The 16,612-nt window shown below is 41.5% G+C and overlaps 1 protein-coding gene across 50 annotated transcripts in view; it reads right to left on the reverse strand.

The window, feature by feature from the left end:
• The window catches only part of RBFOX1 (RNA binding fox-1 homolog 1), a 1,988,870-nt gene that overhangs the window by 118,321 nt on the left and 1,853,937 nt on the right, over positions 1 to 16,612 (reverse strand). For 49 of the 50 annotated variants that reach the window (XM_070566832.1, XM_070566855.1, XM_070566844.1 and 46 more), the window contains 2 exons: positions 10,356 to 10,499; positions 3,801 to 3,854 (listed from right to left, as the gene is read on the reverse strand). In XM_070566832.1, the coding sequence (XP_070422933.1) occupies positions 3,801 to 3,854; positions 10,356 to 10,499 (198 nt within the window). The remainder of the gene's footprint in view (positions 1 to 3,800; positions 3,855 to 10,355; positions 10,500 to 16,612) is intronic. The other variant, XM_070566826.1, reaches the window with a different exon arrangement.

The raw sequence follows: 16,612 nt of genomic DNA on the forward strand, positions 1-16,612 counted from the left end.
ACGGACCGTCAAACCAGCATGACTTGCTTATTTTAAAATCATCTTGTGAATCATAAATTCTGACCTTCTTGTATCCCAGTTATTTTTCTCTTTTGGTCTTACGGCATATTTGAAGGTGATATCTTCCTTTTTCATATTAACGCAAACACATTTTATGTCTTAAATAAAGGCTCTGACGCACTCAGGATGGAGGAGCGCACTGATTTTTCGTCTTCTATGAAAATCCAATCCCTTTAGTTTCTCGTGCAGAGAACTCTTATCTATTTATAAGAGGGGAGCTGTTAGAAGAGTCTGAAGGTTCCTTTTCCTGTGGGCCTAAGAGCTTCCCATCTCACTTCTTCCCAATGGCTTCTGCATACGCAACTCCCTCGCCCTGACAAAACATCTTCCCTCCTGCCCTTCCCTGGGAAATCCTGACTCATCTTCCACTCTCAGCTTAAATGCCCCTTCTTCCCAGAAGCCTTCCTACCTTCTGACAATATTGGTCTCCCTGCTTGGAATCTCAGCAGCTTCTCATTTGCCAGAGAGCATAGCACACTTTACTGCCGTTGTTTCTCTTAACGGTCTGTCACTCTTGCTACTCAGGAAAATCTACGAGGACAGGAAGCACTTCTGTCTCACTCATGAAGGGTTCACCAGTCCTGTACCTGGAATGTACCTGGTACTTATAGATATCTATTGAGTCAAAGATCAGACTGTATATTTCCTAGATATATTGAAAAGTAGCTATATCTGGCTGTATCCCCCAAAGGAAATGTTTCAGAGGTAAACAAAAGGATTTTAAATCTCCTAAAAGGAAAAATGAATTCTGGGATCTCTCACCCCAAAATGCTATCTAATTTTCACTTTCAAAGTCTGGCATATCTTTCTTTTGTTTGTTTTTTTTTTGCAGGGGAAGATTCGCCCTAAGCTAACATCTGTTGCCCATCTTCCTCCTTTTTTCTTCTACTCCCCTCCCCGCAAAGCCCCACTACATAGTTGGGTGAAGTTGCAAGTTCTTCTGGTTCTTCTTTGTGAGCCACTGCCTCAGCATGGCTTCTGACAGACGAGTGGTGTGGTTCCATACCTGGGAACCAACCTGGGCTGCTGAAGCAGAGTGTGCCAAACTTTAACCGCTAGGCCATCAAGGCTGGCTCCTGGCATATCTTTTTAAAATGTGGTTTCCCTGTATACTTGCTATCCATATATACATAAACTATTTATGTTATACATTATTCCCAGGGTAATATAGACACTGCTTGCGTATGTATAGGTGTATATGCACACACATGCATGCACACACCAAATACCTAGAGAACACACAGCCTTCCTCACTAAGCACTGAGTGACCTGTCTTGAGTATTGTCCCCAAAGAGAATGGCCAGAAGGTGAACTCCTAGCTCGTAAGGGTTCACCCATTTGCTGGCTGCTTCTCTAGCACCAAATGATGAAAATGTGGTCATAACAACGGTTCAGGTTTCTCAACCATTAAAATGGAAATGTTCCTTCAAATAAAACCCTTTCCCATAAAGGATAATGTCAAATATGAAAAATGTCCCTGTGTGAGCCGCTGCCCCCATTTAGCAGTTCCCAGCTGGACCGTCTTGATGACACTCCAGTCGTACCTAAGCCGTCAGCCCTAACACCTGCCAGACTAGTTCTTTTGGAGGAAGCAACCCACCGAGAGAGGCTATTTTTGATGTTTCCTAATCAAAAAAAAAAAAAAAAGCATCTTTACAAAGTCAGTCTCCGGATGCAGCAAACTTAAATGGGCTTATTCCCGAAGCATCAGAGACAGGCTAATCACAGGAATGAATGAAGAGATCTTAAAAATAGCACTGCCATTGTACTTTCAAAATAGCAAATGATATTCTTCTAATGTCCCAAAACAGCTCTTGAAAGGAATTAAACAGCTTTCTCCAACTGGCAAAAGTTACAAAACAAAATATAAATTAAATAAATTTAAAAAAAAAAAAAAAAACGTTAAAAGCAGTAGTGCTACAGACTCGGGATGAGAAGAAAGTTGGCCAACATTCCAGGTCATCTCCTATAGTTTTGCCAAGAGTACATCAGGCCTGAGTGAAAAACATCAGGCTGGGTACATTTTTCTCTTAATGCCCTTCGCTTTGCAGGCAGAGAAATGGTCCCCGTAATGATTTTCATACAAGAAGCAGAAAGAGAGTTAACTTATTTTCCCTCAGCCTACAGTAGGTCAAACCACTGACATATTACAAGAATGACAGTAAAATATCTGAAATCATAAGAGAATGACAAGGTCCCTGAACGGGCAGAACTGGAGAGTAGAATGGGCTGATTTTCTTTTTTTTAAACTCATCTGGCATATCACAACAACATTTGGGCTGTGAAGAAGAGAATACTGGAATTTTCATCCTTCAATTCAACGAGCATCACTCTCTTCAGTTAATAGGAAATCTACTTAGGAGGGAGAGGCTGCGGATTGCCTAAGAAATAATAAATTCAAATATTTTCCTCATGGTTGTTATACCCAAGAAAGCTGGCATTTGCCACCTTAGATAAAACCACTTCTTTTTAGTAACTGTCCTGAATACTGACACATCCCAAATTGCCTGAGTCAGGAAAGGTGTGGGGCTAAAACCAGTATCTCTCTGTATCTAGTAAGCAATCTTTCTCAACCTGCACTTTCACAGTCTGGGCATGCAAGGAGAAAGAAGCTGAAAACTCCTGACAATCTAGGGCATGATGGAAACGGCCGAGTTTATTGAGAGTGTTCACTTTCTGGTTGCTGAGGTCAACGTCTGAGTCCGTTGACAGCATCATTCTCTGTTATCACTGAGTATCTGTTCATATGCTTAATGCACTGTTTTCCCCCAAGGGAGATTCTGATGGTGCTCTTGAGTTTTCTGTAGGTCCAGGTAGAAGGAGTTCACTTCAGTTCCCACAAAACACCAGTGCGCAAAGGGGTATTCTGCATTTAAATGCAGTGCTGGCATTTGTTGAAACCAGAAAGACGCAGTGTTTATAACTTTTAAAAATAGGCCTGCAAGGATTGTGAAAACACAGATTGCTGGGCCCCCATTTCAGAGTATCTGATTCAACAGGTCTGGGTTGGACCCTGAGAATCTGCATTTCTAATAAGTTCCCAGGTGATGCTGAAGCTGCTGGTCTGGGGACCACACTTAGATGCCTATTGATCCAGAGGATGTTTTGGAAGAGTTTATTTTTTGTGCTTAACGTATTTCCATTTTGAAGGTGCTGGAGCCTCTTCATACAATCCTCGATTTTTACTAACACTGTTAGCTCTAGGAAAATCTACTTTAAAATTGGTTTCCTAGAAAAAATCAATTCAAAGCAACGGCAAGTTGCAAAACGTGGATCGGTAAGCATCTTAATGAATAAAATTATATTCAAGAGGTTGGTGTATATGAAATTTTCTCCCCTACAACCCAGGAAAATAACTGCACTTTATTAATACAGAATAATCACATATTTACCTGCTCATGAGACTATCAACTCACTTTTTAATATAAAGAACATAATTATCACTGAAAAACAAAAATGTTGCAACAACATTATTTTTTTAAGCATGGGTAATTTTCCTCTGGAAACTTGATATATATAGATAGATACAAAACAGCAATTTTAAATTACCCCCTTATACATTCTAAACTGAACCCAATGTATTTCCCACCATTTTGGAAACTGGAGGTGGCCTCTCAGGGAATTCCCACTGGAGTGTATTTCCACAAGGTGCTGATTAAAACAGTGCAGTTGTTTCCCCTTATTCATAGTAAGCATTTTAAAATAAGCTAAACAATTCTGAGGTGAATTAAGTTGCTTACCTTTGAGCCTCGCTCATTAAAAATAATTTCAACATCTAAGATTTTACCAAATTGCTGCAAAGAAATAGAAATATTTTATAAGCAAGAAGAGAAATGGAGCAAATACAAGGCACATTGGTCATTGGTCATTGTTCTCCAAGAAAGGATTTTTTTTTTCTCTTTTAGTGACAAGGATATACATTTTATGTGGTTCTATCATTAAACATTGAACCAAAAGCAAATACAATCACACATATTATTTCCCTATTATCATATACCCCATCCAGTGAGTCATTATAGTAGAGGCCTAGGACAAAATATGTCATCCAGAGGTTAATTCTCTTTTCCTTTCATTATGTGCACATGATTGCTTTCCCAGGCACTGAGCAGCAAAATTAAAATTGGCTTGGGTATACACTGATTCTCCTAGGCTACACTGGTAGCCATCCCACTAGCCACTGAGAGAAACACCCTTGATGAATGGGATTTTCATAGTAAAATGCCCAACTGGAATATAATGTTGAGGATTCTGGCCCCTAGTCCCTCTAAAAGCTAGGAGTAGCCAGGCCGTATAAGACAATAAAGTATAACCAGATCAAAACAAGATCCACTACATGGGCACCCATCATAATCAAGATTCCAGGATAGCTGTGATTGGTCCTCAGGCTGAAATGGACTTCTCTCAAGATGATTCTCCATATTGTTAAACAAACAATTAAATTTTAGACAATTAGCACGAATAGGCTCTCTAAAAAGTAAGAGCAAATCTTAATATATTTAAGTCTAGACACAAAGTTTCAGATTACAAATAAATTGTGTGGCCAGATCAAATGTGGGAGCCCAGTTAAATTTAAATTTCAGATTTATCAGGATAAGTATACCCCATGCAATATTTGGGACATACTTATACTTAAAATACTTGTTATCTAAAATTCAAATTCAACTATTATTTCTTGTATTTTTTTAAATTGCTAAATCTGGTAGTCCTAGTAAGAAACGCATTTCAGGCAATTCTCGATTCACACTTAAATAAAGGGAACATGGATCCTGAAAACAGAAGTACCTCATAATCCAAAACACTTTTCTATGAAGGCGGAATCCTTTCAGTTTTCTTAGATCACATGAAGTGGGCATTTTTTGGTGTGATCTGTTCTACCTAAGTGCAAGTGGAAGAAGGTGCCATAAGAGGATGTGACATAGCCCAGGGAAAAATAAGATAGAAATTTTATCCTGATGCAGAATGAGAGCAGATGCCCATTTTCATGTTAAAAAATAAACAGAACAATATAAAGTAATATTTCCATCTTGTTTTTCCTTGTCTTTGAGTTTTCCTATCGTTCCATTTGCTTTTAAAGGCTGGATTTGTATTGCATCCTTTATTACCCTAGGACATTCTGTATTCTGTCTCTCTCCCCTGGGTGGAAAGCATTAAGCAACCTCTGTGTAGCAGAAGACAGACTGATCAGGAGGGAGGGGTACAACAGAAAAGGAACAAATGATTAGAACACAGATAATTGGGGGCAGCTGGCCCGACCAATGTGCTTCGGTCACAGAATACAGGGGGACCCACAGAGTAGGTGTCAGGAGAGTTCCCAAAGATTCAAGAACAAATTTATTGAGAAGGTACAGAGGCTATCCTCTGGAACATACAAATAAATCTAATTTCCTTGGAAAGACAGAATATGCATACTCCAGTTGAATATAAATAGCTCAGTACCTTGAAATGAAAGTAGTTTTGACTATGAGAAAAAGAAACTCAAAGCTTATGTCATCCTGTGCCATGGAAATGTGCCCATTCCTCAGGGTATGTACCCAGCCAGGGGATTATGAACCGGAATTTCTTTTGTTTAGCAGAAGTGCTTGTCTACTTCAGAGAGAAGTAGAAGGATAGGAAGAAATCAAGAAGAGAAGGCTCAATGAGGAGAGGAGATGCAAGGAGTACATTGCAGGTACGTGCAATGGAAATACCAAGAAACATGCAGCTAACTCACCCTGCAATTGGTGGACATTCAAATTCTCTTTTGGTCGAAAGAATATTCCTCCATAGGGCATTCTCAGTGCCCTAGGTTTAGGCAGAGAAAACCATGACAAATATAAGAAGAAAACTTTCAGATTTGGGGAAATGAAGGGTTTGCCATTCAAAGGTGAACTGAATTTCATAGTAAAAAATCCTCCAGCTTTGTGAAGTCCTCACAAGCAGCAATTTCTATATAACCTCCTTAGAATATTCAGTTCACACAGATGCTATCATGTTTATTTCAGGCATAAGAGCTTGGAAACACAAATACTTATGGATGGAGAAGCTTGAAAAGAATGTCTTCCAAAACCATGAAGCAAATGTCATCTACAGAACATTCTCTAAGCAGTCAACACAAAAACATTTCCTTTAAAATAAGATCTGGTTGGGAAAGAACCAGTCAAAAAGTAATCTTAGCACGTGTCATTCCCCAAATGAAACACTGATACCAGATGCCCTGAAATGGACTCAATGTTTCCCTGTTTGGCAGTTGCCATTGGGTTGATGATTCTCAAAGCCAGTGCAATAAGCCATAAGAAGAATGCTGACGTAAGCCCCCTTTCTAAGACAGTTGTGTACTATATTTATAGTATCAACAGTTTAATTGGGAAGTTTGGTACTAATGATGTAAACACAGCTGGCACATTTTCAGTTTAAATAGACACGACTCATTCGCAGACATAACTACCATTTGTTTGCTCAACACCAGTGTTCAGCAGTGTTCAACATGGTCCACGCAAGGACCACGAATCCACGCAAGGTATGTCAACAGCTGGATCAAGAACAAAATCTGGAAGCTTATTGGCACGCACCAGGGCAAATATGTACCAGGCACTTTTAGACATTCTCAGATCAAATAATATTTCTCTGAAAAACTGTAAAAGATGTGCAATGGATACAGCATAAAACATGAAAGTAAAGGTTAGTTCAAAGAGTGCACAGAAGGCTAAGAAAAGCCTTCGTCTCAGTTTTCTTAGGGTTGGCTTCAGGTTTGGAATGCAGAAATAGGAGGCACCATGCCATGTCTGGAAAAAATGGCTTCATTACCCGTAACATTGCGGTAGAAGGAACTTTGGTATTAACACTGAAAGGGCAGGCATCTCTATTTTATTATTCTATTCAGTTACTAAAAAGGAGACCATCAAAGCTTTGTCTGCATGTTCTGAAAGTCATGAGATCTATTTTTGGTGACAATAAAAAGAGACAAATATTCGCGCCAGGGGGTCTGTATTTTGATAACGAAAGCAAGGTGGTGACATCTACAAAGGTATTGTGCAAATATGAAACCTGTACTAATTGAACAGCTATTTCTGAAAACTATTCTATGATGGAATGTGCTGTAACAATGGTCTGGATATATTATAATCACCTCTCTCACCTAAAGCCTAGATATGCTTAAATTTTAAATATTAGGTTAAATTAAGCATTCTATTTCAGAGCAAGTCATTGTAATTAATTTGGTGGAAATCCATACATTCTTTTTATGGGATCATCAAGAATTCAGACAAGCAAGTGGATGCACATACAAGATCCCTGACATGACCAAGGCTCGAGAAGAAAGTAGCTGGGGCCAAGACCAACATTCTTTCTGGAGAAATGTCCGGAACCAAAGCCCTAATAATATAATAGACCCATTCACTCACACCCCAACTGGTGTTTTAAAAAGACTCCGGCTTCTCCTTTAGACTTTGTGGCCACATACGTTCTTGACCAAGGAATGTTCTGTCTTAATAGAAAAAAAATCTACCAAGTGCTAGAAGATTTAATGCCAAACACTGAAACAAATGCTCCCAAAAGAGGAGGAAGTAAAGAATACGAAGTGCTTGGTGGAAGAAAGGTAAGTGGGGTCCCCATGAAGAGGCAGTGAAGCCACAAATTAAAAATAAATTGTGAAGCATCTGTGGTAACCACTAGCCCTCCACAGGTTGCACACTTCATGACTGAATTATTCATGGTTACAGAAGTTGCTATGAATACTGCCAGGTTGTAGGCTGTTTGAGAAAGGAGGTTGCTTTTTTGTCTTGTTTCATTTTTAGTTTGCAATCCCTGGGGCCATATTTAACCGAAGAGACAAAGGAGAAAAGCACACAGATTTTTGTGAGGGTTTTTCTCTGTAATGCGTAATCGCCCTCATTGTAGGCTCTGCCAAAATGAAGGAACAAAGGCAAAAGATAGCACCAAAAGGAGAGAAGACCTCTCAAGGCCAAATGACTTGGAATATGCCTGATGGGGATTAAAATGTAATTTCTTAGAGTAACTAGGACCTGAAAGAGGAAATCACACTTAATTCTCTCAACTGGAGTGTGGGGATCCCATCAGAATGTTTACAAATGCCTTTCAATGGGATCCATGCCACTAAATGGACCTATAACCAGAATGGGTTTGCCACCACCAATATTTGGCTAGGAAGAATAGATTTCTTTTCAGTGGTAAAATTCCATTTCTTCAGAATGGTGGTTGTAAACCAAGGAGGGCTCAGAGTTATGACAGGGTCCAGGAATCCCATGTGTGCCTGACAATTTTTTATGGGCGAAACCCACGGAAAAACCTTGCATACTTTTTTAAATGAACACAGATGTTGTTTGAGATAAACAAAGTTAATTTCAGTATTCCTGAATGTATGCTGTTTTCTTAATTGATAGATACCAAGCGTATCTATCATCTTGTCAAATTGACGTCTTCTCAGTCGCCTGAAGATTTTGACTTTTACAAAAAGTGGCTCTGAAACCAGGAGATTTTGATCAAGTTTTGACAACTAGCACTGTGATCCATCTTTTGGCAAGACTTTGCCCTGAGCCACCTGCCCTACTCCTATAAGAATAGAGAGGCTCAGATAGTCATGCGAGCATGAATCCCTTCTTTGAGAGTTCCAGCTGTGGGTATTTTGATTACCTCTCTGCCTTAGCAGTGTAGCCCTCTGGTAAATTTCAGGATAACCAAGAAGACTAGATTGGGAAGGGGACCCTCATCGGTGGGAATTGGGGTGTGCTGTAATGAGCGACACCGCAAAAGAGCACCAGGACAGTCATTAAGAGGGCCAAATTCAAAGCCAGCATCCCAGTGACACTTGATGAGTAAAGATAGACTGAAGAGCAAGACATCTTCTTAACCTGATGTGGCAAAGGAATCTAATCCCTCTGGCTGCCCATCATTCAAACCTGGTCTCACTGCTTCACACACACTTAACCTCGACTTTCACTTTGAATGCTCTGCACTTTTCAAAGTCATCTTTGACCTGAAAGTGCCCGAGGGTATGTCTGCTCTGCAAGAGTAAGAGAGCTCAACTCAAGGTTATTACCAAATGAGAGAGATAAAAGTGCAGAAGCTGACCTTTTCCTCTGAAATGTCAGGATTCAAGTCTGGGTATCTTAAGTATTAGGACGCTTGTTCTGCTTTTGTGTCAGATGCATACTTGATAAACATCATGCATGTTAAAGAAATAAAAGGGGCAAACTAACCCCACCATCACAGAGGGAGGAACTAGAGCTCTCCTTTACACGTGAGGGATGCGACCACGTTCCCCAGAACTGGGCATTAAAGTTGGGGCTCTCCTTGTTCGTTTTGTAATATTTGCATCCATCCACAAACTCTTAGAAGTCTCTAAGCAACCAACCTTTACTCTAAGTCAAATGTTAAGGATGTAGTTCTTTTCCCTGAATCCACAGATACTTCTCATCAATGCTGGGATGTCATGGACAAATAGACCGCATTTGCAAAAATGAGTGATATCCAAGCTCTGTGACAGCTTTGTCCTTTGGTGGACCTGAGCTCAAAGAAATGGCCAACTCATCCCTTCCCAAGGTGGAGAGTGCAGATATCATCCAGAAAAAGAATCAGGGTCATGATGTCCCACGAGGAAGCAACTCTGTCGTTTATTTTCTCTGGGTTGGCCATGGCTTCTGGCTCACTCTGCATTTTGCTATGGTGCCTGGGCAAGGCTGTCATTTGTGGCATATAACGTCACCATAAGAACCGCTGAACCTCATCACTGATTCTGGGAGAACGTATGCTGCAGGATGCAAGCCAGACCTAGAAATCTCTAGTTTTTTGGTTTTCCTTTTTTAATGAAGCTTTATGCAGAATGAATTATTCTCTACAGCTGCACCTGAAATCTGAATGCACAGTGCCCGGGAAAGAGTAAGGTATGCAGGAATATGTCATAATAATTTGGCAACTACAATAAAGAGAAGAACCAAGATGACTCATCATGTTTATTTTAGCCAGGACGTTGGGTCCCGGGCCACTCGATTTGGGGTCATCAGTGGGCTTGTTTGAACCGTGTGTGATCTGGGAGTTCATTTTCCATTCCACACTCAAGTTACTAATTAGAAGAAGACGATTTGGCAAAGTGGAAACATGGTGAATATATGCAAAGAAATTTATACTAAAGTCATAAAGAGATCCTGGCCACAATATACCCACAGATTAGGATCTAAAATGCCTTTCTTTTTCTATGTAAATATCTCACCTTCATATTATAAGTACCAAGAAGTCACATGAGGAGGGAAGGACTCTGGGACCCCAGAGCGGGCACAGCAGAGGAGAAAGGCAGTACTTACGCCAAACATTTGTCGGAGGTCCGGATCCCGGAACCTGAAGGGGATGTTGGAGACATGCAGCCTCTTGGGCTGGGACTTGTTTTCCGTGTTTTCCGAAGGTTGTGTCTGGGGCTGGCCATCCGTCGGCGCTGCGTCATCTGTCTGCTAAAAGAAAAGAGCAAAGCAGAGAGGCTCTGAGTGGACCCAAGAGCTCTTTTCCAAAGTGCTTTAGCTTCCCTTACACGGTAGGAAAATGCCAGAACAAAGGAATAAAGACAGAGAAGGAACTGCTGAGTCATTCATTCATTCCGGAAGTATTTCTCGGGGGCCGGCCTATGGAGTGGTTAAGTTTGCGCCCTCTGCTTCCATGGCCCAGGGTCCGCTGGTTCGGTTCCTGGGCACGGATGTAGTACCGATCATCAAGCCATGCGGAGGCGGCATCCCACACAGAGGAACTAGAAGTACATACATCTAGGATATACAACTATGTACTGGGGGGCTTTGGGGATTAAAAAAAAAAAGAGGAAAATTGGCGATAGATGTTAACTCAGGGCCAATAATCTTAAAAAAAAAAAGACAATAACTTGACCAAAGAAAAAGTATTTATTGAATATCCCCTGAATGTCCATCATGGATCTAGGATACAGCAGTGAGCAAAGCAGTCAAAGATTCCTTCTCTCGTGGAGCATAATTCTTACCGGGGAAAGACAGACAATAAACTCGTTAACAAATAAACATAGAGCTGGCAGAAGGAGATAAGTATATGAAGAAAATCAAGCGAGAAAAGGGGCTAGTTGGTGCTGAGAGCGTGGGTAGTTCTAACAGGTAATCAGGTAATCAGAGAAAACCTGCTTGAGAAGGAATACAGCTCATTAAAGAGAGGGGTAGGTGTATTCCCTAAGTGAGGCTGTTCAAAATCTTTAGATTTGCCTACGTAAGTGCCGAGACTGTGCAGATAAAATATTAGTAAATACAGTAAAACATTTGAAAAGGCTGTTTGGTATTCTGCAGTCCAAGTAACCATCTGATTGACTTAATTTCTTTTATGGTTTGAACTTTCGTTTCTTGATTGTATGTCTAGACCTGTGCTGTCCATTACAACTGACCCCATGTGGCTATGTAAAAATGTAAATGAATTAAAATTAAATCAAAGGTAAAATTCAGTTCTTCGTTTGCATCAGCCATGTTTCAAGTGCTCAATAGCCACGGGTGGCTGGTGGCTTCCATGTTGGACAATGAAGATACAGAATATCTCCATCACTGCGGAAAATTCTATGGGGCTACGTTGGTGTAGACAATGATACATTATTAGCATAACTCATTACTCTGCCTCCCACTGCCCCCCGAAATAAAAGCCTGGATAACATGATATTACATTGACACCCACATATACGCAGAAATTAGGAGAAAGTTGCAGTAACATTTGGTATCATTATAGCCATTCTCATGCTTTCAGTTCTAGGATTTTACTCTTCAGAAACACGTCTAGATACTTTCTCTGCAATTAGCACGTCCTGCCTCTAGGTGGCAGTAGATGCCACTCACATCAGATAACCTGCTTCTCTGAAACCATGATGACAAACCTATGAGGAAGCCCATCAAATTTATGAGCAAGGAATTGTCCTCAGCTACATATAAGGAATTTAGAAGCATAGAATTGAGACAAATCTATCAATGCAGGCAGACAGGTACAAAATAATAACAACATAAAGAAGGAGATGATCTTACAAAGAGAAATAGATATAAAAGCCAAAATAACATAGGTATCATTAGCGACTTTGTTGTCAATCATTGTACTTCTTGGCAGATTCCATTTGTATTCTCCTTCCTAAGACACCTTGAATTGCATTTTGAAGTCAAGACTTCCCAGTGGCTGGTGCACTACTCTTCCAAGCTGGTTTAGGATCAAAAGTCTTACTTCTTCAACTTCCTAGCGAAATGTGACAATAAAAACAATGTACTGGGTCATTATGTCTATGCTGTTGGAGTGGATGGGAAGGAGGATGACGGTAGATTTCCAACCTGGAAAATGAGCAATAATAAGAGTGCCTATCTTACAGGGCTCTGTGAAGATTGAACGCAATAATATAAGCCACCTTGGCAGAGGTCTTGGCATGTGGTACACAGTCAATAAATGGAAGGTGATGAGTTTTTTAAAGTGATGGTGATTTTAAAAATGTCAAAAGAGAGATATAAAAAGCCGGTCTCAGGAAACATAAAGGAAAGGTTCTCATTTGCTTATTGAACGCATCTTTACTGAGCAACTGCCATATACCGGACACGGAAGTCAGCCCTCCAAATCATGCGCAGGTCCCAGTTTAGCGGAAGAGAAAGAGGTAGAAAAAGACAATTGAAATACAGACTGTTAAGTGCTGGGATGAGTGTGGATCACAAAGGGCTGAGTAAACTTAAATGGGGGACATATCATACAGCTGGAGGCTTGTCGGTTCTGGAGGCTAAATTTCAAGTGGGAGATGTCTGAGAGAAGAGGTGAAGGGGGCTGATGCTGCCCCAGCAGAGGGAAGACCATGTGCAAAGATGCATAGAGGAGAAGCAATGTTCTGGACTCAGGGGAGTATAGTGGACCTTAGGGTCAGTGGTCGGAGGGGGCATGCATGAAGGAAGGGAGGGAGAGCACATTGCAGAGATAGGCAGCGGGTTGGATCATGAAAGGCACTGAGTGCAGGGCAAGAATATAAATTTCATCCTAAAAGCTATGAGGAGCCACTTAAGGATCATAGCAGGGGTATGACACGACCAGCATATGACACAGAGGCTGAGCCATCATAGACAAATGATGGATGTCTGTTTAATGCCTGGCTGACTTGCTGACCACATGAATGAATGAATGAATGAATGAATTGTGAGTATGAATAAACCAAAGAATGAAGGCATGAACCATCAGTTTTGCCACCTTCTGGTGATAATCCAAGAACAATATTATAACCCTGAGACCCAAATAGAGCAGGGACCATGTTTTCTCTGCTGGTGATATGAAGTTTGGTTACATGTCCATGAGATGAGAATGACCTTGAATTGCGGGATTGTCGCCTTTTAGAGGGGTCAGTGGTCTTGGAGCTCTATCACAAGACTAAGTTTGCAGAAGCAGCAGCTGAGACCCCAAGCTGCCAGTGGGTTTCTCCCCTCCTGTTAGAAGTTGCTGTTCACATGCAAATTAAAATGAGCTCCTTCTCATCCCAAGAAGGAAACTTACATTTGGATTTGTGCATAACTGCTGGATGTTTCAGCTTAATACACCTAATTAGGAATTACAGAGATTATGATTAAACATATTAAATGATTAATAGCATTATGCCGCTCATGTGAAAATTAAAATTAATCATCTTTAGTCAAACGGGACTTTGGAGAAATCTTTGCGTTGTTTCCTTTGATAAAAACATACAACGCTCAATTAATCGTTTTGCAGCATGCGCATATATACAAATGCCCATAAATTGTTGTGTCAGAATACCTGTGAGTTAAAAGTAATTTTTAAAGGTAATACGTAAAATAAAAAATAAGCCAGAAATGTTTCAGACTCTGTGTGTGAATGGAAAGGAAGGGGAAGGTGAGAAATGACAAGATCGAGAGGTTGAGAAAGAAGAATTGTTCAGACTAGGCATACGTGTGATGTAACACAACAATGAGACTTTGGTGAGGACCAAATGCAATAGGAGAGGAACAAAACAGCTGCTACGCAGCCTCAAGTACATAAGGAATTAGACCTCTGGGAGTCATCCATACTGACTCTTATATTGAGTATCTTGGGGCGTGAGTTTTCTTTTCCCCCTTTTCTGGGAACTTTCAGGGAAAACATATTCAGAACAAGCCTGCATTTTATGTCCCTGTATCTGTTTCCTAAAAAATCACTACAAACATAGTGGTTTAAAGCAACAGAAATTTATTCCCTTACAGTTGTGGGAGCCAGAAATCTACAGTGAAGGTGCCTTCAAGGTCATGTTCCCCCCCAAGCCTCAAGGGGAGAATCCTTCCTTGCCTCTTCCTACTTCTGGTGGCCCCTGGCTTGTGGCTGCATCACCCCAACCTCTCTCTCTGTCTTCATATGGTCTTCTTCCCTCTGTGTGTTTGAGACCCAAATCTCCCTCAGTGTTTTTCTTCTCATAAGGACGTTAGTCAGTGGATGTAGAGCCCACCACAAATTCAGGATGATCTTGCCTTGAGATCTTTAACTTAATTACATCTGCAAAGACCCTTTTTTAGAAATAAGGTCACATGCACGGGTTTACGACAGTCAGGACATGGACATATTTTTTGGAGGCCACCATTCAACCCACTGCAATCCCCTTACTAAACCAACGCACCAGAAGTGCATGTGGAATGAGGAGCTGCCATCAAGGAGTGGATGCATTGTCTACTACTGCAGGAGGCATGAGGCTCTCCAAAGCACTGGCCTCCAATCAGGTCCAGAAGAAAGAAGAATGTCCTTTCTAGGGCTGCCCCGGGCCCCCATCTGTCACACGCTGGTCACTTTAATAAGTTCCCAAAATAGAGAGGAGACTTGAGTCTTTCCTTTGCCAGCCCAGGCTTGCAGACCGCCTTTCTGGACCTGCCCCTGGATGCGATGCCACCTTTTGGCTGGACAGAGAAGCACTCCACCAGCCTGAAAGGCTGCCAACACTCTAAGGAAAGGACCTGTCTGTAGGTTCTCACACAGACGGAAACACAGTCACAGCATCCCTGAGAAGCTCGTTGATGCTTATAGCAAAGGCACAGAGTGAAATTTCTAAGGACAAAAATAAAGTAATGTGAAAAGCTAAGGAACTTGCTAATGGGACTAAACAACCCAAATGAGCATTCCCGAAAAGCAGTGACTCCCTGGTCTGCTGTGACATTCCCCATGGCTGGTGCATTCCAGGTTTAGTGGGAATTAATCGCTGAAAGAAGGAGTCACGATTTACCCGTGTCTGATTTTTGAAAGTCATTTTGGCCCTAAAGTGGGATTCAGTTGAATTGGAAATGCACCCCATAACCGTTTGGGAGATCAGAAAGGCAGAGATGGGGCTTTTGCCCAGACATCATTCACCAGAGAAGTCTTCACTGGCCCCACTATCTAAAACAGCTGCCTCAGCATCTCTTCTCTCTTTGCCCATTGATTTTTTCATAGCACATGTGGCTTCCTACCTATATATTACATGCTTCTCTTAATTTATATAGTGTCTATCTTCTGCACCAGGAATAAAGTCCATGAAACGAGAGACTGTGAAACTTGCATTCCCTGTTTCATTCTTGCTGCATGGAGGAGAGTTCCTCACCCACAGGACGGTTGATCTTTGGGGCTGGTTGATCCTTTGCTGTGGGCCTGTCCTGTGCACTGTAGGAGGTTTGGCAGCATCCCTGGCTTCACCCACTAGATGCCAGTGGCCTATCCCTGAGTTGGGACAACTAAAAATATCTTCTGAGGTTCAAACATCTCCTGGGGGGCAAAAGTGCACCAATGGAAACCACTGACCTAGAGCTTATGGTGAGTTCTCAGTAAATATCTGTAGCATAAATGACTCAGCCTGGCTTTGCTGTAAGTGAGCTGCATGAATGTTAACTTCAACCTTCTGGGTCCTCATTTGCATATCCCTAACGAAATAAGTATATATGGGTCCTGGACCCTTTAGAGTTGGGTAATGGCATCAAAGTCTTGTGACAGTTAAGTCCCAAGCATAAACAGAGGGCATTATAGTTATCATTATTATTAACAGTATCCATAACCATCAGATTTTGCTTTTTTATTTCTTAGGCCCGTGGATGCAGATGACTCTGAGATGCAGCTTCCCAACCACGCAGGAAAGGTTGCAGGACCCTACACGGATGGAAAGTCATTAACCTCAAGAGGTGGGTTTCCAGGCAGCACTTGGCAGAGGTTCCCAAATACGCTCGTTAGGACGGCAAACCCAGCCTCTGCTCCGGCCCAGTTCGAAGGCCCTATTAGGAGGCGGGATGTGTGCTTGCAGAATTTTTCCTAATAAACAAACTCCCCAGATATCGGCACAGGTTATAAATGTTAAGAAAACACCACCAGCGCTTTAATCTCCTGAAGATCACTTAGCGCTCCCGCAAAGACCTTAATAAAGAACCATGGGGCTCCCTCTGCTATAATCGTTCTTAATTCAATGAATGGCTCTGAGCAACCCAGGGCTAATCCTGGTGAAATTGGATTTTGATATCGACCAATCCAGGGATGAGTGTTGGAGAGAATACGCATAGTTGTGTAGAGGTACATGCCTTTGGGATTCTGGCCCCGCCCCACGAGTTCCTCTCTCTGAGCC

Source organism: Equus przewalskii, chromosome 12 (assembly GCF_037783145.1).
Source record: "Equus przewalskii isolate Varuska chromosome 12, EquPr2, whole genome shotgun sequence".
NCBI classification, from domain to species: domain Eukaryota; kingdom Metazoa; phylum Chordata; class Mammalia; order Perissodactyla; family Equidae; genus Equus; species Equus przewalskii.